At 51.2% G+C, this 22,063-nt stretch overlaps 1 protein-coding gene across 1 annotated transcript in view; it reads right to left on the reverse strand.

The window, feature by feature from the left end:
* Positions 1 to 22,063, reverse strand: part of LOC146810891 (rho GTPase-activating protein 24-like) — a 220,790-nt gene that overhangs the window by 130,104 nt on the left and 68,623 nt on the right. The window contains exon 4 of the mRNA XM_085614458.1: positions 16,417 to 16,549. Within this exon, the coding sequence (XP_085470584.1) occupies positions 16,417 to 16,549 (133 nt within the window). The remainder of the gene's footprint in view (positions 1 to 16,416; positions 16,550 to 22,063) is intronic.

A 22,063-nucleotide genomic window follows, 5' to 3' on the forward strand; every position in this document is an offset into this window, starting at 1 on the left:
CGGGTCTTAGCTTTGCTGGGGACTCGGGTCGGCCTTTGAGATGTCTGTAAGTCCTCTTACTGGGCTGCAAATACTTCGGAGTCCAGCAGGAGCTTCGGAGATGCAGACCGGCAAAATGCTTTGTTGGTGCCTGCCAAGCAGGGGAGTCACTCCTTGACCCCAAGGGAGATTTCTTCAGTCCTCTAGCCGTTAGTAGAGCATCAAAGTTCCAGGATTCAGCTTCAGAGTTTCGTCCAGGGATATCTAAAGTTCTGGTTACAGAGGTTCCTTACTTATACCTAAGGAAGGGGTTGGACTAGCTCCGGGGACCCACCTATGGGAGGGTTTGGAAAGAGGGGTGGCTACACCCATTTCCTTTGTCCAGTTTCACGCCAGAGCAGGGGCTGGAAGCCCCTGAACCGGTTTGAGTTGGACTATGCACAGGGACACCAAATGTGTCCCCAGTGCAGGACTTCAAAGCACTCAGAGAGTGCCCCCACCTAGCCCCAATACACATAAGCCTGTCTGGGGGGTGGTTACACCTCCCTGTGACTGGAAACCTATTGTTCAGGCCTCCCCTGCCAGAGTTTCGGTCAGCAGCAGGAGGCCAGACCGGTGTCTGTGGCTGCAGCATCCATTTTGTGATGCCAGGGCTGTATTAGATTTCTACCGGGTATACCAGTACTGCCATGTCTCTCCCTCTAGAAGGGTGGGATCATATCCTCATATCAAGAACTGATGTGGGGGTATGATTCCAAGGTGTTTGACACCAAACACGACATGTTTCCGTGCAGTCAGTCCAAAGTTAGCATTAACCGTTTAAGATATAATGCACTTAAGAGTATATGGCCAGGCTGCACCACTGACAACCCCGGAGAAGAGATTCCGAAGGCTGCAAAGGGGCTCAGCTCATGCCTGGGCACCCCTCACATCTAACCAAGCACTCTGCCTTCAGGATTGTTAAGGCCTGCCATAGGAGTGACTGATAGGTTTGTATGTGCAGTGATAGGTGAGGTATAGTGAACCTATACCTTAGTAAGGGGTGCATGCACCACCTTACCCAGGCTGCAGTAGCAGACATGTGGTGTTATTTCTGATGGCTTTCCAGGGGTGGCATAATACATGCTTCAGCCACTGGTAGGCCTCTGGGGTACCTATGCCCTGGGTACATAATATACCATATACTAGGGACTCACAAGGGTATCCCAGAATCCAATCTGGAGTGTACCTAAAGTACATGCAATCAGTTTAGAGCGGAAGCAGCTAGGCTGGGGCCCTCAATAGCAGGGTCCCAACCAGACTAAAGTCGAAAAACAGTGAAACACCAGCAAAAAGTGGGGGTAAACATGTGAAGCAGATCCTACTCTCCTACAATGTAAACCTGTGCTAAAACACTCTTTCAATTGTTGGCTTTGTGACCCTGGCAAGTCGTCCTCCTCCTTTGTTTGCTACAGGTTACAGTTATTTTGTAGTTTTGATAACATTTTAACCTTTTATCTTATTTTGTGTGGGCTTACAGCATCTATAGTTGTTTTTATTGCTTTCATGCCGCCGGAGTCTTTGATGGCTGGTGGCTGATTTTCAATGGTGGGTTCAGGGTTCGGTGCTATCATGAGGACAAGCGGCTGGTGTGTGGCTTTACATGTTCCATGTCAGTGGCTGGGGCAGTTATATGTCCTCTTCCAGACGTTGGGGTTTCAGATGGACGCTTGGAGGGGTTACATAGTGCAAGGCAGTGTCTGAGCACCTGTGTGGACAGTTGTTGCTAATGGATTGCGCTTGTTCCCATGTGTGTAGACGGGGTGGAACTGAGTCACTGTTCTATGGTAATCTCTAGTGTGTGTGTGTGTGTGTGTGTGTGTGTGTGTGTGCGTGCATGCGTGCGTGCGTGTGTGAGTTTGCATGCGTGTGCGTGCAACATCTGAGGCATTCCACTGTGCGTTTGTGAACATGAGTGCCTGCTAGCAAATGGATGCTGCCGGAATGCATAAGAGTTCTCATGTGTTTGCCGACGGGATCTGATTAGTATTGTTTTATGGTAATCTTCAGCCCCTGTAGTGTGCATGTGTGTATGTGCGTCATCTGAGGAAGCATGTGACGTCCTTGTACAGAGAATGTTGAGAAGTGTGTATGTATGTGTACATACGTGTTCCGAAATGCATGTGCCACTGTATGTGAGAACCCAATTTAATGAAGGTAGGTAATAGAAGAGACAGGGAAAAATTGTGACATAGAAATTGATAGAAAAATGGCAGAAGGATTGTTCGCAAAAGATTCTCTCTGAAGAGGAGGCAAGAAAATCGTCTTAGAAGAATAAACAAACATTGACAAAGCCAGTAGTTCTGTGTTTAATGTGCTAACGAATGTAGCCTTTGCACACTAGAGCGAGATGAACTGGAGGGCGCCAGCAGGAGTGGACAGAAGCTCTATAGTTATGTAATGCAGTTCAATCAAAGTACTCAAGGGGCAGTGGAAGGATACACTCATACAGCCAATACCATTAGGTGAGAGATGTATACTCCACTGGACTGAGCTAAGACGTGATTGACAAAGTGCAAAGACATTGGCTGAAGGAGGCTGGTCGAAGTAAGTCAATGGTTGGAAGAAGCTGCAAACCCAAAGCCTACTCTGTATATTGTTAGCAATAGGTCTGTTTGACAGATGTGCTGTCCAAATCCAGACTTAAAATGACTTTCTGTAATGGTGCCCACCTAGACGTCACAAAAAGCAAGTGTTCTGGGAAAGGCCCACCAAAGAGCTGGCTTTGAAGAAAGTGGAAGCCACTGAGAGCATGGAGAGCCTCTTCTGATTTAACACACCTGAAAAGAGGTTTTATTATTGCTCTTAACATTTGTGTCCCTCTCTTTTGCCAGCTGTGTGGTCTTTTAGCCCTCGACCTTTTCTGTTTTGGTGCAGGCCAGAGCAGTTATAAGTCTTGGAAACGTGTGTGGTGAAAGTATGGTGAATGAGTGGAGAATGTGGTGTCACGCATGAGGTTCTGAGTAGTGTTTTGAATTTTGTCCATTGATTCTGCACTTAAGCGTGCGTGTCTGGTGCATGTGTACAGACTTCTTCCCAGACCTAATGAGTCCGTCTCAGTCCCTATAGCTGACCTTTCTGTATGCTGTCTTGAAATGCATGGTGTAAATTAAGGTGCACCTGCAATGGATGTAGGTCTTGGTTTCATAGGTGTCTAACCTCCTCTTTAGGGGTGAATATCAGAGTTCTGTGCTTTGGAAAGTGAAGCATCTTGCTTGACCCAATGGAAGGTACCTTTCAGCAAGGAAAGGTTATTTTCCAGCCTTTGTGCATTTCAGTGCAGGAATGAGCAGCCGTGCCCTCCCTGCAGGAGAGATATACAGATTGGATGGAGTTAACCAGGTCATGGGAATCCATATATTCGGAGCAACAGACCAGCACGGGGGATTGCGGGCAAAGAGAATACTCACTCAGGGGTTTTCGCTGTAGACTTGACTAGCCCTGTCCTGCAACAGATTAGGGTAGCAAGTCCTCTCTCAGAGACAAGAAAGGGATGGTTGCTGTTTTGCCCTTCAGCAAGTCACATTTATTAGAAATGGTGATTTTAGGGAAAGATAAGAAAATAAAGAACACTGCTATTCACATAGGACTGTACATTACTACACACTGTATGTTATCCAAAATATGGTATGATATTGATATAACACGTTCCATACCCCTTGTGTGACCTAATATGCTTTTCTGGGTCGTCATGTTGCATTATTAGATAGTGCTTCATACCCCTGGTGTGGATACGGAGCACTGGTTGAAAAGATGCTGTTTGTGGTTTGGACTTTGTGGAACATGTTGGTGAGGTGTGTTAGGTTTGACAGTATCGATGCTTAGTGCGCGGAGTGTCCCTGCTCATAAGCCTGTGTGTTGCCAATAGTGTCAGAATAGATGCCACAGTGCCTGTAGGTACTTGCCATCATTTGGGGTGGGGAGTAAAATACATTGAAACCACTGCTGATGCACCCCAGTGGGGCCCATTAAAGTCTATGGAGCTCAGAAAGTAGCATGAGAGGAACTAAACTGTTGGAGGCGCTGTTAGACCATTATGGAGTATTTTAAAGAGTCCACTTCCCAGGGGCAACAGGCGAGCAAGCCATTGGAGGCTCTGTGAAAACACCATATGCAACCAAATAGATTTTACCCCGGTGCAACAGAGGAGTGACAGACGGACAAACTACTGGAGACACATCAAACCACTTGCATGTGTTATATAGAGTACGCTCAAAAACAAAAGTATCCCCTCTGGAACCAGAATGGCTCTTTTGGAAGAGGTGAAGAAATGGAGGGTGGTCAGTACGCCAGGTGATAGCACACCCACTATTGTGAGTGGGAAGGGAAAGATACCCTTTTCTTTAAATAACCCTCACTTACTCTAGTAGTGACATGCTTCATCATTGGGTTCACCCCAACTCCTATAGGTCGGGGTGGGCTCAACCATATTCCAGGAAGCACTTATGAAGATAGGGTGTATGGGGGCGTATCTTTAAAGATAACATTCCTCACCCCTCCAAAAGTATCCTTTATTCGTGGGGTGGGAGGGAAGATTAAAAATAGCATGTAGGGTTAAAGGATATAATGGTCCTATGACCCTAAAACACCACCATGTTTCAGCCCTTTCCTAACGGCCTTTGTGAGGTCCTGTGCTTTGGTCAGGGTGGGTAGCGAAGAAGTCACTTCCCCCGAAGACATGAATAACATGTGCATGCAATTTGCATGTGATAGAATTAAAGACAGGTATATATTTGCTGCAGCATTATGAGGGATTTACCCAAACATTTAAAGGAGGCACCTGCTCCCACAGGGGCATGAGAGGTAGGCCTTGTAGTCATACATCAAAGGTCCCATCCCTGCATAGAACCTACTTTCGGCTCTGCTCCCACATTTGACTATATGTTATATGTAGGTATAACAGTTTTCCGTTTTTACTGATTTTTACAGATAAATACAGACATAAACTATTTATTTTCCTGTCTGTAGTAATTTTTAAATACGGAAAAATACAGAAAATAGGTCTTCTTTGGATGATTTTTTTATACTGTCAATCGTGAGTGCCAGGTCTGTAGGAGTATAGAATGAGAGGTAGGGGAAATGAAAAAAGACAATACATTTCAAAATTATTCAAATAAGTGCAGACCTACAGTTATTTATGCTATTCTACACAGCAAATGTTTTAAGATATTGCACTGTATACTTCTAAAACCTTTTGGAAATTCAAATGTGAGTATACATTTATCAGTCAAATAAATGTGGAAAAATCCCCATTGCAGCTTCGTTTATACAGAACACACAAAATAAAAATGGATAAATACAGAAAAAAAATTGCAAAAACTAAATATGGATAAATACAGACGGAAATGTAAAAAAAATTACTACCATAAAACCTGGAACCCTCGTTATATGTTAGGGAGGATGTATCCCTTCAAACCTCTGTACGGAGGACCTCTCTTCCCTCCTAGGGTTCCCTCCCGGGGCCCCTAACCTTGTGTACACGGTTATATGGAGTATGCCCAGAAGAGACAGAAGAGCAACAGAAAAGCAACCTATTTAAGGCCCTGTTAAATCACCATGAGTAAATGTATGGTGGTCGCCCAGGATCAAGAAGCAGAGATTCAGGTAAGCATATGAGAGGAGAGAAAGAGATGGTTTCTGGCCATAGGCACTTTATAGGCCGCAACAGGCACAAAAACGGAAAGACACCACAGGAAGTCACTCCAACCCGCTAGCCTTTACCTGGACATTAAGGATGGATGCCCCTGAAGGCATAATTAAATGGGAGAAGTACTGAGGTTGGTGGGCCCCTATGAAGAAGCCAGTAATGTTGAAGGACCTGGACCAATGAAAACATAATGCCTGGCACAACAAGCAAAATGGAAGTGGGAGTGAACAACTTGAATTGTCTCACAAAACAAATATGACATATAACATCTAGTTACTAGCGCACACCATCTGCTTCAAACAAAATTGCCTGTTTATATAAATAGGTGCTCCTTTGACTAGTGCTTAATTTGAAACAGGGTTTGCAATGCTCGGCACCAGCACTAAATTGTCAACACCAGCCCTTATGACAGTCTGCCACATGGGGGGGCTGTGTGTCTAAATTAGAGAGGAACACATTTATTAATTCAGTATACAATGAAAATCACTAATACCTGCTACCCAAGACATTCTTATAGCTTTAGGGGCTTGGAATAGTCTGAATTGTCACACTTGTATGGGGTGTGAGGGTTAGTAGTTGTGTTGGTACTGTCATTCGTTGCACTAGCAGGAGCAGTAGGCGTGCAAGCCTCCTGACAAGGGCCCTGGCACTTTTTTTTCCTTCAAGGAAGGTGAGATGCGCAAAATGGTGGCTCCAACTGTCACTCTGACACCTGGGCCATGACTTGCCATGAGAGGTTCCAGAACCTTCTGGGCCCTTCTGGCAAGTCAGGCCCAAGGTGATAAATAGAGGTGGCAGGAGGGCAGCCATTTTAGGAGGGTGAACTGCGTGGAAAACAGGAGGAAGGCGCCTGTGTGAGGAGGTGGTTGTGCTGGAAAAGGAACGGACAGGTTCAAGGGCCTGCATAGATTTCCACTCCTGGTGACATCACCCTTAACCGTGCGACCGGGCCCTGAACGCAGTCGGAGATCAGCGTTATCTGGAGATCCAGTGGCCAGACTCCTTGAAAGAGGTCCAGGAGCAGTCTGTGACCGACTCCCTATCCTCATCCCCCACTAAGAGGGGCGATGTCCATCCCCAGGAAATGAGAGGGTTCTGGACCCTAATCTAACTGCACAGAAGAATTCCTGGCACCCTTAATTTGCCCCCCCCCCTTTTTCTTCCTCTCCACGAGACCCTACCTGTAACGATCACCGCCGCCACCCTGAGATCGGAGGGCTCCTGTTGTTCTCTGGAGGTGGCTCGCTGCTGAAGGGAGTTTGTGCGAGGCTTCCTGTGAGGAGCGGGTGAGGAGTTTCGCCTGAGAGAAGAGAGGGACGCGACAGGCTTGGAGGCCGGCACCCTCAGATCACGTGTGAAGGGCCGTAGCGCCGCCCCTCTCTGCTGCCGGTAGCTAAGGAGGCCGCGCCCCGTTTGACACGCTGTTTCTGGAGACAGCGGGCGCCTCCCTCAACTGAGTCCGGATCGACCCGGGGCCCGGCCGGCTGGCCAAGCCCCCCCAGGAAGTGAGGCCAATAGCTTTGGGAAGCGTCAAGGAAAGGCCAGCGACAACGGAGGACACCCGCCGAAGAGTAAGCGTTGTAGAGGCACTTCGGTGGGGGTGCCTAGTGTGACGCCCTCTGACTCTATGTCAGGATTTCCCTATCGGGTGCCATGAGTTCAGTCACCCTGAAACAGGACCCTTCAGTGCCGGATTCAGCCCTACTACTGAGGGGACAACCAGCGCGATCACAGTAAGCGCGGCACCAGAAGGTGTGGGGGTTGAAAGAGAGTCCCCGGGGGGGCACCTGGGAGTACGCCGCAGCAGGCAGTTGTTCTCCTGATCCATTAGGTTCAGTTACTGGGGAACGCAGGCTCTTAGCAAATAATACGAGGAAAGAGACTTGAGTTAACACGAGACTGACCATTGGGGAATACAGTCCTCCCACACGGTGTCGAGGAGAAGCAATCTCCCATCCAGTGACAGCTTGAGTTCGAATACCATGTTAATGTAAATGTTATAAGATGTTGGTTAGGAAATAGGCAGAGTTCTGTAGACCGCCTAGAATGAACCAATGAGTTGCCAGCCACAGTGAATGTCCAAGGTAGCGCCTAAAGGCAGAGATTGGATAGGATTGGCAGTATAAGTGTCAGGTGGTATAGTTGGGAGGGGAACCATCGGATCGAATGTTTAAAGGGAACTAATTGCTCTTTTGAAATGTGATTTGAAGCTCAAAGGGTGTTTTTGAGACTATCTTATGAAACGTATTGTTGGATTAATTCTGTCATTTTAAAAGTAAGTGTAATGCATATTTCTGTCATGTGGAACTGAGAATTTCCGTAAAAGAAGTAAATTGGAAGGATTTGAGTAAACGTTAAAATATATTCAGTGTGGTGTCCTTTTTGAGTGGTGTCGCGCTGGATTGCGGACTGAGGAGGATGCAAGCACGAAACGCCATGTTGAGAGGAACACCTGTTAATGGAAGTCATGCTACCCCTAGGACATAGGTCCAACAAGTTGGTGCTCAGCGGTGGGATCACTTATTCAGTGCTTGCATCCGCTTAGTGGCAGTTTTGCGCGCATCACCACCTACACTGGATTGTTTTGACTGGAGTTTTCTCCAGATTGTTTTCTAATTGGAGGATTTTTTTTTAAATTGTCCTGTGTATATTCCCTTCTTGAGTAAAGTTCCTGTGTTGGGGTCCCATCTGGTAGGATGGAATTCGAATTGGGTAGGCTGGAGGAGTACACAGCGGCCCAATTGAGGGAGTTCTGCCAGGAACGGGGGGTATTCTTTAAGCAGGGGGTGAAGAAGACAGAGCTCCAGGCAAGCTTAAGAGCCTGGGTTATGGCCCACCCTAGCGGGAAACGGGAAGAAGAACCAGAACTAGATCTCCTAGAAGAACCGGAAGTCCTTCTACCCCCTGGGAGCGGTAATATGGACGTTGGGTCCAGGGCCCCATCAAGAGTGGGAAGTAGCGCCTCAGGGGGAAGCCTGTCCTCTGCTGACCTAGTTGATCGGAGGGAAGAGAGACAGCTTAGAATGGATCTGGCCCGGTTGGAAAAGGAGAGGGAGGAGAGGAGGTTCCTCCACGAGCTTCACTTAAAAGAGTTAGAGCTCAAAGTCCTTCAACTTGGAACCCCCAGCAGTCCTAATGGTGGCAGCATACCGAGAGAAGTCTCGAGAGAGTCCAGGCCCTACCTGCCCAAAGACGAGGTTGCTAGCTATGGCATAGGGGATGATATTGTGAAATGGCTGGCTGCCTATGAGGTTTCTCTAAGAGCCCATGGGGTCCCTGAAGCCCAGTGGGGGGGTGGCCTGTATAGGTATATGCCTCCGGTGGGGAGGGATGCCTTGTTAGCGCTAGAACAGCCAGACCAGACCAGGTACCCCGTCATGAAGGTAGCCCTAGTAAGGAAATTCGGACTGACCCCTGAAAAATTCAGGCAGAGGTTCCGGGGTAGTCAGAAGTTGTCCACTCAGAATTGGGTGGACTTCTTGGACTATGCCCGGAAAGCCTTAGAGGGCTGGGTGCAAGGTAGTGAAGTCAAGGACTATGAGGGACTGTACAATTTAATCTTAAAGGAGCATCTCCTCGAGAAAAGTTTTCCAGAGCTGCGTCAGCACCTAGTAGACAGCAAGCTCACTAATCCCAGGAAGCTTGCAGAGGAGGCGGATATCTGGGCGAGTACCCGGGTATCCTCAAAAGGGACTGGAGGGAATTTCCAAGGGGCTGGACAGGGCGCCCCCCAGAAGAAAGGGGGGGAAGACAAAAAGAGGGAGTTCTCTAAAGGCCCCCAAAAGAGTTCACCAGGGAAGGGAGTAGGATTCCCTCCTAAGGTTGTTCCCCACAAACCCCCTTATCCTGACCGTGGTCAGCAGCCTAGGGTTGTCCGATGTTACGAGTGTGGTGAGGTTGGGCACTATAAGGGGGATGCCAAGTGTCCCAAGAGACCACACCCTCCCATTGGAGGAAAGACCCCTGGAGTGGCAAGTGTAGTGCTCGGGGAGGAGTTGCCCCTAGATAAGGGAGGTGAGTGGGCAGGGCTAACCCTAGTGTCCTTAGGGGATTGTGAGATGGTTCCTAAGACCCAGATGCCCTCGAATACTACTAAGTACAGGCAATGGGTCACCATCAATGCCCAGAGGGTGGAGGCTCTGAGGGACACAGGAGCCAGCATGACTATGGTAAGGAGTCAGCTGGTGTCCCCAGAGCAGGTGGTCCCCAATGTAGTCCACCCGGTTGTGATGGCTGACAACCGAGAGGGTCACTATCCGGTGGCCCAGGTTCCCTTTGAGTGGGGAGGGGTGGCGGGTCCTCTACGAGTTGCGATCAGCCCTGCCATGCCGGTCGACTGCCTGTTGGGAAACGACCTTGAACACTCGGCGTGGAAGGAGGTTGAGTTCAGGGCCCACATGGGAATGTTGGGGACCCCTGAGTGGACGTGTGCCCACACTCGGTCCATGACCACCCGAAGAGGGGATTCACAGAGGTTGGAGCCTGGGACAAAGGCCCAACCAGCTGCCGGAAAGGGTAGACGGGGACGGGGAAAGCCTGCCCCGGCATCTGACCCTCCAAAGGTGGATGGGGCAACTAAGGTGGTCCCGGAGTCTACGGAGGGGGATGTAACGTCCCTGGAGGGCTTGCCTACCCCTGCAGACTGGCAGGTGGAGGGAGGACCCACTAGGGAAGAGTTTCGTCGGGCCCAGAAGGAGTGCCCTACCCTTGAGGGTTTACGGCGGCAGGCCGAAGCCCAGGCAGCGGGTAACGATTCGGGGAACTTCCACATATACTGGGAAGATGGACTCCTGTATAGCGAACCCAAGGCTCCGGTGCATGGTTCATCCCGGGCCTTGGTAGTTCCCCAGCGTTACCGAGCTTTCCTATTAGGACTGGCTCACGAAATACCCTTGGCAGGACACTTGGGACAAGACAAGACCTTTGCTCGACTTGTCCCTCATTTTTACTGGCCTCAGATGAGGATTACGTCCGATACTTTTTGTAGGACGTGTGTAACCTGCCAAGCTAGTGGGAAGACAGAGGTGAAGCTGAAAGCTCCCCTGGAACCACTGCCTGTCGTTGGTACCCCCTTTGAAAGGGTGGGCATCGACATTGTCGGGCCATTGGATCCACCAACATCGGCCGGTCACAGGTTTATCCTGGTCCTGGTGGATCATGCCACACGGTACCCAGAGGCTATCCCTCTGAGGACCATTACTGCACCTGCGGTGGCACGGGCCCTTATGGGAATTTTTACCCGGATGGGATTCCCCAAAGAAGTGGTGTCGGACAGAGGTACCAACTTCATGTCGGCATACATGCGGGCTATGTGGAAAGAGTGTGGAGTTACCTACCGGTTCTCCACTCCTTATCACCCCCAGACTAATGGTCTGGTGGAAAGGTTTAACAAAACCTTGAAGGGCATGATCCGGAGTCTGCCCGAGAGCCTGCGGAGGAGATGGGACATCCTCCTACCTTGTTTGCTGTTTTCGTACAGGGAGGTACCACAGAAGGGAGTGGGCTTCAGCCCCTTCGAATTGTTGTACGGGCACCCTGTGCGTGGACCCCTCAGCCTGGTGAAGGAAGGATGGGAAAAGTCTCCCAGAAAACTTCCCACGGATGTGGTGAGCTACATGCTGGCCTTTCGTAGCCAAATGGCTAGGTTGTGGAAGCAAGCTTCTGAAAACCTAGAAGCCAGCCAAACGGTCATGAAGGAATGGTATGACCGAAACGCTCACCCGGTGGAGCTGGAGCCTGGCCAGAAGGTGTGGGTGATGGAACCTGGAGAGCTTAGTGCCCTCCAGGATCGCTGGTCAGGTCCCTTTGAGGTGGTTGAGAAAAAGGGCAAGGTTACCTACGTGGTAGATCTTAAGACCCCCAGGCAGCCCCATCGGGTGCTCCATGTCAACCGCCTCAAGCCTCACCAAGAGAGACCCGAGGTCACGTTAATGATGGTGACTGATGGGTCAGAGGAAGAGGACAGTGAACCTCTTCCCGATCTGTTTGCGTCCCGAGAGAAGGATGGATCGGTGGAGGGAGTGATCCTTTCACCGTCACTTACTCCTGAACAACGGAAGGACTGTCGCCAGGTACTGGAGCAGTTTGCTTCCTTGTTCTCCCTTATTCCGGGAAGGACTCATCTGTGTACCCATGATGTGGACACAGGGGACAGCCCACCTGTGAAGTCCAAGTCCTACCGACTGTCGGATAAGGTGAAGGCTAGCATCCATGAGGAAGTTACCAAGATGCTAGAGCTAGGAGTAATTGAGCCTTCAGGAAGTCCTTGGTCCAGTCCGGTGGTACTGGTACCCAAAGCTGCCCCACCGGGCACTACCCCAGAACTCCGGTTCTGTGTGGATTACAGAGGACTGAATTCAGTGACAAAGACAGATGCTCATCCTATCCCGAGAGCGGATGAGCTCATTGACCGGTTGGGAGCTGCCCAATATCTCAGTACCTTCGACCTCACATCTGGGTACTGGCAGATTTCCCTAACGGATGGAGCCAAGGAAAGGTCAGCCTTCTCCACCCCCGAGGGTCACTACCAGTTCTGTGTGATGCCCTTCGGGCTCAAGAACGCCCCTGCTACGTTCCAGCGATTGGTGAACCAGGTCCTCTCTGGAATGGAAGCCTTTTCAGTTGCGTACCTGGATGACATCGCCGTCTTCAGCCGCAGCTGGGAGGACCATCTGAGTCACCTGCAGGCCGTTCTTCAGGCCTTGCAGCAGGCAGGTCTGACGATCAAGGCCAGCAAGTGCCAGATCGGGCAGGGGTCGGTAGTGTACCTCGGTCACTTGGTGGGTCGGGGTAAGGTGCAACCCCTCCAGGCCAAGATCGAAACCATCATGGCCTGGGAGCCCCCCAAGACTCAGACGGAGGTCCGGGCCTTCTTGGGCCTCACTGGTTACTACCGACGCTTTGTCAAGGGATACGGTACCATCGTAGCCCCCTTGACTGAGCTCACTTCCAAAAAGCACCCACGACGGGTGATCTGGACCGAGGGATGTCAACAAGCTTTTGACACCTTGAAAAAGGCCATGTGTGCGGCACCTGTTCTCAGGGCCCCTGACTTCGCTAAGGAGTTCATCGTCCAGACAGATGCGTCGGAGCACGGTATTGGAGCAGTGCTGTCGCAACTTAATGATGAGGGTCTAGACCAACCGGTGGTTTTCCTATCTAGGAGACTACTCCCCCGGGAGCAGAGGTGGAGTGCAATTGAGAGGGAAGCTTTTGCGGTGGTGTGGGCTCTGAAGAAGCTGCGGCCATACCTGTTTGGCTCGCACTTCCTGGTTCAGACCGACCACCGGCCCCTCAGGTGGCTGATGCAAATGAGGGGCGAAAATCCCAAGCTGTTGAGGTGTCCATTTCCCTACAGGGGATGGACTTTAGGGTGGAACATCGCCCAGGAGTGGACCACGCCAATGCTGACGGTCTCTCCAGGTATTTCCGCCTTAGTGAAGAGGACTCCCAAGGGGTTGGGTAGCTCTCCCCACTTTCAGCTGGGGGGGACGCGTGTTATACCTGTCAGCCCTTTGGCAGTTCCCTCCTCATTTTATTATTTTTGTCCTTTTTCCCCCTTCTCATTTTTTCTGTCTACCTAACTTTTTGGTGCTGATGTAGAGGTTCTGGGCGCCTTTTCCTCCTCACTTGAGGGAAAGACGCAAGGTGCTCCCCTGTAGAGAATAGATGAGGAAGGTGAGATGCGCAAAATGGTGACTCCAACTGTCACTCTGACACCTGGGCCATGACTTGCCATGAGAGGTTCCAGAACCTTCTGGGCCCTTCTGGCAAGTCAGGCCCAAGGTGATAAATAGAGGTGGCAGGAGGGCAGCCATTTTAGGAGGGTGAACTGTGTGGAAAACAGGAGGAAGGCGCCTGTGTGAGGAGGTGGTTGTGCTGGAAAAGGAACGGACAGGTTCAAGGGCCTGCATAGATTTCCACTCCTGGTGACATCCCCCTTAACCGTGCGACCGGGCCCTGAACGCAGTCGGAGATCAGCGTTATCTGGAGATCCAGTGGCCAGACTCCTTGAAAGAGGTCCAGGAGCAGTCTGTGACCGACTCCCTATCCTCATCCCCCACTAAGAGGGGCGATGTCCATCCCCAGGAAATGAGAGGGTTCTGGACCCTAATCTAACTGCACAGAAGAATTCCTGGCACCCTTAATTTGGCCCCCCCCTTTTTCTTCCTCTCCACGAGACCCTACCTGTAACGATCACCGCCGCCACCCTGAGATCGGAGGGCTCCTGTTGTCCTCTGGAGGTGGCTCGCTGCTGAAGGGAGTTTGTGCGAGGCTTCCTGTGAGGAGCGGGTGAGGAGTTTCGCCTGAGAGAAGAGAGGGACGCGACAGGCTTGGAGGCCGGCACCCTCAGATCACGTGTGAAGGGCCGTAGCGCCGCCCCTCTCTGCTGCCGGTAGCTAAGGAAGGCCGCGCCCCGTTTGACACGCTGTTTCTGGAGACAGCGGGCGCCTCCCTCAACTGAGTCCGGATCGACCCGGGGCCCGGCCGGCTGGCCAAGCCCCCCCAGGAAGTGAGGCCAATAGCTTTGGGAAGCGTCAAGGAAAGGCCAGCGACAACGGAGGACACCCGCCGAAGAGTAAGCGTTGTAGAGGCACTTCGGTGGGGGTGCCTAGTGTGACGCCCTCTGACTCTATGTCAGGATTTCCCCATCGGGTGCCATGAGTTCAGTCACCCTGAAACAGGACCCTTCAGTGCTGGATTCAGCGCTACTACTGAGGGGACAACCAGCGCGATCACAGTAAGCGGGGCACCAGAAGGTGTGGGGGTTGAAAGAGAGTCCCCGGGGGGGCACCTGGGAGTACGCCGCAGCAGGCAGTTGTTCTCCTGATCCATTAGGTTCAGTTACTGGGGAACGCAGGCTCTTAGCAAATAATACGAGGAAAGAGACTTGAGTTAACACGAGACTGACCATTGGGGAATACAGTCCTCCCACACGGTGTCGAGGAGAAGCAATCTCCCATCCAGTGACAGCTTGAGTTCGAATACCATGTTAATGTAAATGTTATAAGATGTTGGTTAGGAAATAGGCAGAGTTCTGTAGACCGCCTAGAATGAACCAATGAGTTGCCAGCCACAGTGAATGTCCAAGGTAGCGCCTAAAGGCAGAGATTGGATAGGATTGGCAGTATAAGTGTCAGGTGGTATAGTTGGGAGGGGAACCATCGGATCGAATGTTTAAAGGGAACTAATTGCTCTTTTGAAATGTGATTTGAAGCTCAAAGGGTGTTTTTGAGACTATCTTATGAAACGTATTGTTGGATTAATTCTGTCATTTTAAAAGTAAGTGTAATGCATATTTCTGTCATGTGGAACTGAGAATTTCCGTAAAAGAAGTAAATTGGAAGGATTTGAGTAAACGTTAAAATATATTCAGTGTGGTGTCCTTTTTGAGTGGTGTCGCGCTGGATTGCGGACTGAGGAGGATGCAAGCACGAAACGCCATGTTGAGAGGAACGCCTGTTAATGGAAGTCATGCTACCCCTAGGACATAGGTCCAACAATCACCAAGAAACATTTCATACTTAACATAAAACAAGAAACATTTACATTAGTGAGAGACACTCTAGCTGTGCAACTACCATTTTGAGGTGATTGCGCGATGAGTTTAGACCAGGGCTGCAGGGTCAGTGACGCAGTCTCACTCGCTAGTGCCGTAGTTGGAAAGAAGGAGGATGTCGGTAGTTATTCTGGGTGATTGGGGTTGGATTTGGTGGGAGGGTTCAACTAAGGATGTTGGTGACGTTGGGTATGTGAAAAAATGCATAAATAACTGTAAATAAGTACCTTCTGAGGTCAGGCTGTGGAAGGCACAATTGTACTACGGCATTGACAAATGTCGAATATTATCTAACGTTAAGGTTTAAAATGGATGAGTTCGATGTCGAGACTAACTAATGCGGTCTTCATGGTGTACATTGAGTGACCTAGCTCCCCAACAAAAATAATGTGTGAGTACCGAGCACCAAAATGGAGGACAGTTCCAATACCGTCTGACAGTGCATAGGCACATAAGTCAATAGTAAAGCATGGATGTTTATTTCACAACGTACCTCACTATATGGTTTTTATGACATCGCATAACCAGAATTCTGGTCACATGTGCCATGAGGGCTGCTGTCTAGGTATGCCGACCTCTGTACTTGTTAGGTGACAAACTCCCATAGAGTGCAATATATCTCTGCGCTGCTTGAGTATAGTGCCTAGATACCACGGCACTGCTGCTATTTCCAAAATTGAGGTTTTCAAGACTGAGTGGAACAGAAATCCAAAGGTATTGCCTGTGATCTGCATAACCCTTAAAGCTGCATGGAAATTTAGGACTATGGCTTATACCCAAAACCTTCTACAACGACCAATGTATTGGGTTTGCAGATAGCAATGACGCATTCAACTGGGGGTCAAATGCTGAACACTTCCGTGAAAAGAACAAGTAAATGTACTGCTATATCCTGAGCATTACATTTAATTGTAATCAGCCTAGGTCCTCCTAGCTGTTCAGCCAGAGTGAGAGATGATAGCGGAATGTTGGTGTGCCTGTGATGCGTGGAATGCCTGGATGCCTGTGTGGATGAGTGGTGACAGTTGGAGATGGGCTGAGCAGCAGGCAGGCTGCTCCTGGTGGGGCTGGTGTAGGAGCTGGTACATGGCTGAACTAAGACTGATACTGTTTGGAACTGGAACCAATAAAGAAGACTTAGAAACTTACAACATGGCTACCAGTGTCTTCATGTACAGAACACAACACGTACCTTTTCTTTGTCCTCCAGCAGGAGGGCACCGCACACCAGCAAGTCTGCGTATTTGGAAAAAGGCACTACAGGTTCGGGAAGCTTCTTTAGGTAAAGTTGTAGAAGAGAAGCGACGGTGTGCACATCCGTGTGACTGAAACACAAAACGAGAAAAAGAGGATTAGCACTTCAGTCACGAAAAAGTGTGCAAATGATCCTGCTCACTATCCATCTTGCACGGAAATGCAGCCACGATTTTTGCACCAGTGCTGCAAGGGAGTAAGTTACTGAGTGAGCAATGAGTGCAAGTGGGTTAGTGCGGAGTGAGAGTATGTGTCTATGTGCATTGTACAGTGTCCCATGCACAGTGAGGTTCTTAGAAGCACTAAAGCTACATGAGATACTGGGACACCGTCAGCAGAAGGCAGTACCCAGAAAACAGGGACAAGCTCCACTGATCGGAAATTTAAGAGCATAGGAAACTGCCACGATAGCCTCCAAAGTATGGGTATTCACCACTGTAGGTTTCAGAACACGGCAAAAAAGCCATAGAACGCTCCAGAGCATGGGAAACAAACAATAAAGGCCCCAGAACAAGGGAAACAGCCATAGAACGCTCCAGAGCACGAGAAACATACACTGAAGGCCCCAGAACACGGGAAACAACCATGGACCGCTCCAGAGCACGGGAAACGGTCACTGAAGGCCCCAGAACACGGGAAACAGCCATGGAACGCTCCAGAGCATGGGAAACGGTCACTGAAGGCCCCAGAACACGGGGAACAGCCATGGAATGCTCCAGAGCACGGGAAACGGTCACTGAAGGCCCCAGAAGACGGAAAACAGCCATGGAACGCTCCAGAGCACGAGAAACGGTCACTGAAGGCCCCAGAACACGGGAAACAGCCATGGAACGCTCCAGAGCACGGGAAGCAGTCACTGAAGGCCCCAGAACACGAGAAACAGCTCTGGAACGCTCCAGAGCACGGGAAACGGTCACTGAAGGCCCCAGAACACGGGAAACAGCCATGGAACGCTCCAGTGCACGGGAAACGGTCACTGAAGGCTCCAGAACACGGGGAACAGCCATGGAACGCTCCAGAGCATGGGAAACAAACAATGAAGGCCCCAGAACAAGGGAAACAGCCATAGAACGCTCCAGAGCATGAGAAACATACACTGAAGGCCCCAGAACACGGGAAACAACCATGGAACGCTCCAGAGCACGGGAAACGGTCACTGAAGGCCCCAGAACACGGTAAACAGCCATGGAACGCTCCAGAGCACGGGAAACGGTCACTTAAGGCCCCAGAACACGGGGAACAGCCATGGAACGCTCCAGAGCATGGGAAACAAACAATGAAGGCCCCAGAACAAGGGAAACAGCCATAGAACGCTCCAGAGCATGAGAAACATACACTGAAGGCCCCAGAACACGGGAAACAACCATGGAATGCTCCAGAACACGGGAAAGGGTCGCTGAAGGCCCCAGAACACGGGAAACAGCCATGGAACGCTCCAGAGCACGGGAAACGGTCACTGAAGGCCCCAGAACACGGGAAACAGCCATGGAACGCTCCAGAGCATGGGAAACAAACAATGAAGGCCCCAGAACAAGGGAAACAGCCATAGAACGCTCCAGAGCATGAGAAACATACACTGAAGGCCCCAGAACACGGGAAACAACCATGGAACGCTCCAGAGCAAGGGAAACGGTCACTGAAGGCCCCAGAACACGGGAAACAGCCATGGAACGCTCCAGAGCATGGGAAACGGTCACTGAAGGCCCCAGAACACGGGAAACAGCCATGGAACGCTCCAGAGCACAGGAAACGGTCACTGAAGGCCCCAGAACACGGGAAACAGCCATGGAACGCTCCAGAGCACGGGAAACGGTCACTGAAGGCCCCAGAACACGGGAAACAGCCATGGAACGCTCCAGAGCATGGGAAACAAACAATGAAGGCCCCAGAACAAGGGAAACAGCCATAGAACGCTCCAGAGCATGAGAAACATACACTGAAGGCCCCAGAACACGGGAAACAACCATGGAACGCTCCAGAGCACGGGAAACGGTCACTGAAGGCCCCAGAACACGGGAAACAGCCATGGAACGCTCCAGAGCATGGGAAACGGTCACTGAAGGCCCCAGAACACGGGAAACAGCCATGGAACGCTCCAGAGCACGGGAAAGGGTCACTGAAGGCCCCAGAAGACGGAAAACAGCCATGGAATGCTCCAGAGCACGGGAAACGGTCACTGAAGGCCCCAGAACACGGGAAACAGCCATGGAATGCTCCAGAGCACGGGAAGCAGTCACTGAAGGCCGCAGAACACGAGAAACAGCCATAGAACGCTCCAGAGCATGGGAAACGGTCACTGAAGGCCCCAGAACACTGGAAACAGCCATGGAACGCTCCAGAGCATGGGAAACGGTCACTGAAGGCCCCAGAACACGGGAAACAGCCATGGAACGCTCCAGAGCACGGGAAACGGTCACTGAAGGCCCCAGAACACGAGAAACAGCCATGGAATGCTCCAGAGCACGGGAAACGGTCACTGAAGGCCCCAGAACAAGGGAAACAGCCATAGAACGCTCCAGAGCACGAGAAACATACACGGAAGGCCCCAGAACATGGGAAACAACCATGGAATGCTCCAGAGCACGGGAAACGGTCACTGAAGGCCCCAGAACACGGGAAACAGCCATGGAATGCTCCAGAGCACGGGAAACGGTCACTGAAGGCCCCAGAACACGGGAAACAGCCATGGAACGCTCCAGAGCATGGGAAACGGTCACTGAAGGCCCCAGAACACGGGAAACAGCCATGGAACGCTCCAGAGCACGGGAAAGGGTCACTGAAGGCCCCAGAACAAGGGAAACAGCCATAGAACGCTCCAGAGCACGAGAAACATACACGGAAGGCCCCAGAACATGGGAAACAACCATGGAATGCTCCAGAGCACGGGAAACGGTCACTGAAGGCCCCAGAACACGGGAAACAGCCATGGAATGCTCCAGAGCACGGGAAACGGTCACTGAAGGCCCCAGAACACGGGAAACAGCCATGGAACGCTCCAGAGCACAGAAAACAGTCAGTGAAGGCCCCAGAACACAGAAACAGCCATGGAATGCTCAGGAGCACGGGAAACAGTCACTGAAGGCCCCAGAACATGGGAAACAGCCATGGTAGGCTCCAGAGCACAGGAAACAGCCAAGGTCGGATCTACTCCAGAGCATGCAAAACTGTCACTGAAGCCCCAGAACACGGGAAACAGCCATGGAAAGCTCCAGAGCACGGGAAACAGTCACTGAAGGCCCCAGAACACGGGAAACAGCCATGGAACGCTCCAGAGCACGAGAAACAGTCACTGAAGGCCCCAGAACATGGGAAACCGCCATGGAACGCTCCAGAGCACGGGAAACAGTCACTGAAGGCCCCAGAACACGGGAAACAGTCATGGAACGCTCCAGAGCATGGTAAACAGCCATGGAACGCTCCAGAGCATGGGAAACAAACAATGAAGGCCCCAGAACAAGGGAAACAGCCATAGAACGCTCCAGAGCATGAGAAACATACACTGAAGGCCCCAGAACACGGGAAACAACCATGGAACGCTCCAGAGCATGGGAAACGGTCACTGAAGGCCCCAGAACACGGGAAACAGCCATGGAACACTCCAGAGCACGGGAAGCAGTCACTGAAGGCCGCAGAACACGAGAAACAGCCATAGAACGCTCCAGAGCATGGGAAACGGTCACTGAAGGCCCCAGAACACGGGAAACAGCCATGGAACGCTCCAAGGCCCCAGAACACGGGAAACAGCCATGGAACGCTCCATAGCACGGGAAACGGTCACTGAAGGCCCCAGAACACGGGAAACAGCCATGGAACGTTCCAGAGCACGGGAAACGGTCACTGAAGGCCCCAGAACAAGGGAAACAGCCATAGAACGCTCCAGAGCACGAGAAACATACACGGAAGGCCCCAGAACACGGGAAACAACCATGGAATGCTCCAGAGCACGGGAAACGGTCACTGAAGGCCCCAGAACACAGGAAACAGCCATGGAATGCTCCAGAGCACGGGAAACGGTCACTGAAGGCCCCAGAACACGGGAAACAGCCATGGAATGCTCCAGAGCACAGAAAACAGTCAGTGAAGGCCCCAGAACACAGAAACAGCCATGGAACGCTCAGGAGCACGGGAAACAGTCACTGAAGGCCCCAGAACATGGGAAACAGCCATGGTAGGCTCCAGAGCACAGGAAACAGCCAAGGTCAGATCTACTCCAGAGCATGCAAAACTGTCACTGAAGCCCCAGAACACGGGAAACAGCCATGGAAAGCTCCAGAGCATGGGAAACAGTCACTGAAGGCCCCAGAACACGGGAAACAGTCATGGAACGCTCCAGAGCATGGTAAACAGCCATGGAACGCTCCAGAGCATGGGAAACAAACAATGAAGGCCCCAGAACAAGGGAAACAGCCATAGAACGCTCCAGAGCATGAGAAACATACACTGAAGGCCCCAGAACACGGGAAACAACCATGGAACGCTCCAGAGCATGGGAAACGGTCACTGAAGGCCCCAAAACACGGGAAACAGCCATGGAACGCTCCAGAGCATGGGAAACGGTCACTGAAGGCCCCAGAACACGGGGAACAGCCATGGAACGCTCCAGAGCATGGGAAACAAACAATGAAGGCCTGAGAACAAGGGAAACAGCCATAGAACGCTCTAGAGCATGAGAAACATACACTGAAGGCCCCAGAACACGGGAAACAACCATGGAACGCTCCAGAGCACGGGAAAGGGTCACTGAAGGCCCCAGAACACGGGAAACAGCCATGGAACGCTCCAGAGCACGGGAAACGGTCACTGAAGGCCCCAGAACACGGGAAACAGCCATGGAACGCTCCAGAGCACGGGAAAGGGTCACTGAAGGCCCCAGAAGATGGAAAACAGCCATGGAACGCTCCAGAGCATGGGAAACAAACAATGAAGGCCCCAGAACAAGGGAAACAGCCATAGAACGCTCCAGAGCATGAGAAACATACACTGAAGGCCCCAGAACACGGGAAACAACCATGGAACGCTCCAGAGCAAGGGAAATGGTCACTGAAGGCCCCAGTACACGGGAAACAGCCATGGAACGCTCCAAAGCATGGGAAACAAACAATGAAGGCCCCAGAACAAGGGAAACAGCCATAGAACGCTCCAGAGCATGAGAAACATACACTGAAGGCCCCAAAACACGGGAAACAACCATGGAACGCTCCAGAGCACGGGAAACGGTCACTGAAGGCCGCAGAACACGGGAAACAGCCATGGAACGCTCCAGAGCACGGGAAACGGTCACTGAAGGCCCCAGAACACAGGAAACAGCCATGGAATGCTCCAGAGCACGGGAAACGGTCACTGAAGGCCCCAGAACACGGGAAACAGCCATGGAATGCTCCAGAGCACAGAAAACAGTCAGTGAAGGCCCCAGAACACAGAAACAGCCATGGAACGCTCAGGAGCACGGGAAACAGTCACTGAAGGCCCCAGAACATGGGAAACAGCCATGGTAGGCTCCAGAGCACAGGAAACAGCCAAGGTCAGATCTACTCCAGAGCATGCAAAACTGTCACTGAAGCCCCAGAACACGGGAAACAGCCATG

Source organism: Triturus cristatus, chromosome 7 (assembly GCF_964204655.1).
Source record: "Triturus cristatus chromosome 7, aTriCri1.1, whole genome shotgun sequence".
NCBI lineage: Eukaryota > Metazoa > Chordata > Amphibia > Caudata > Salamandridae > Triturus > Triturus cristatus.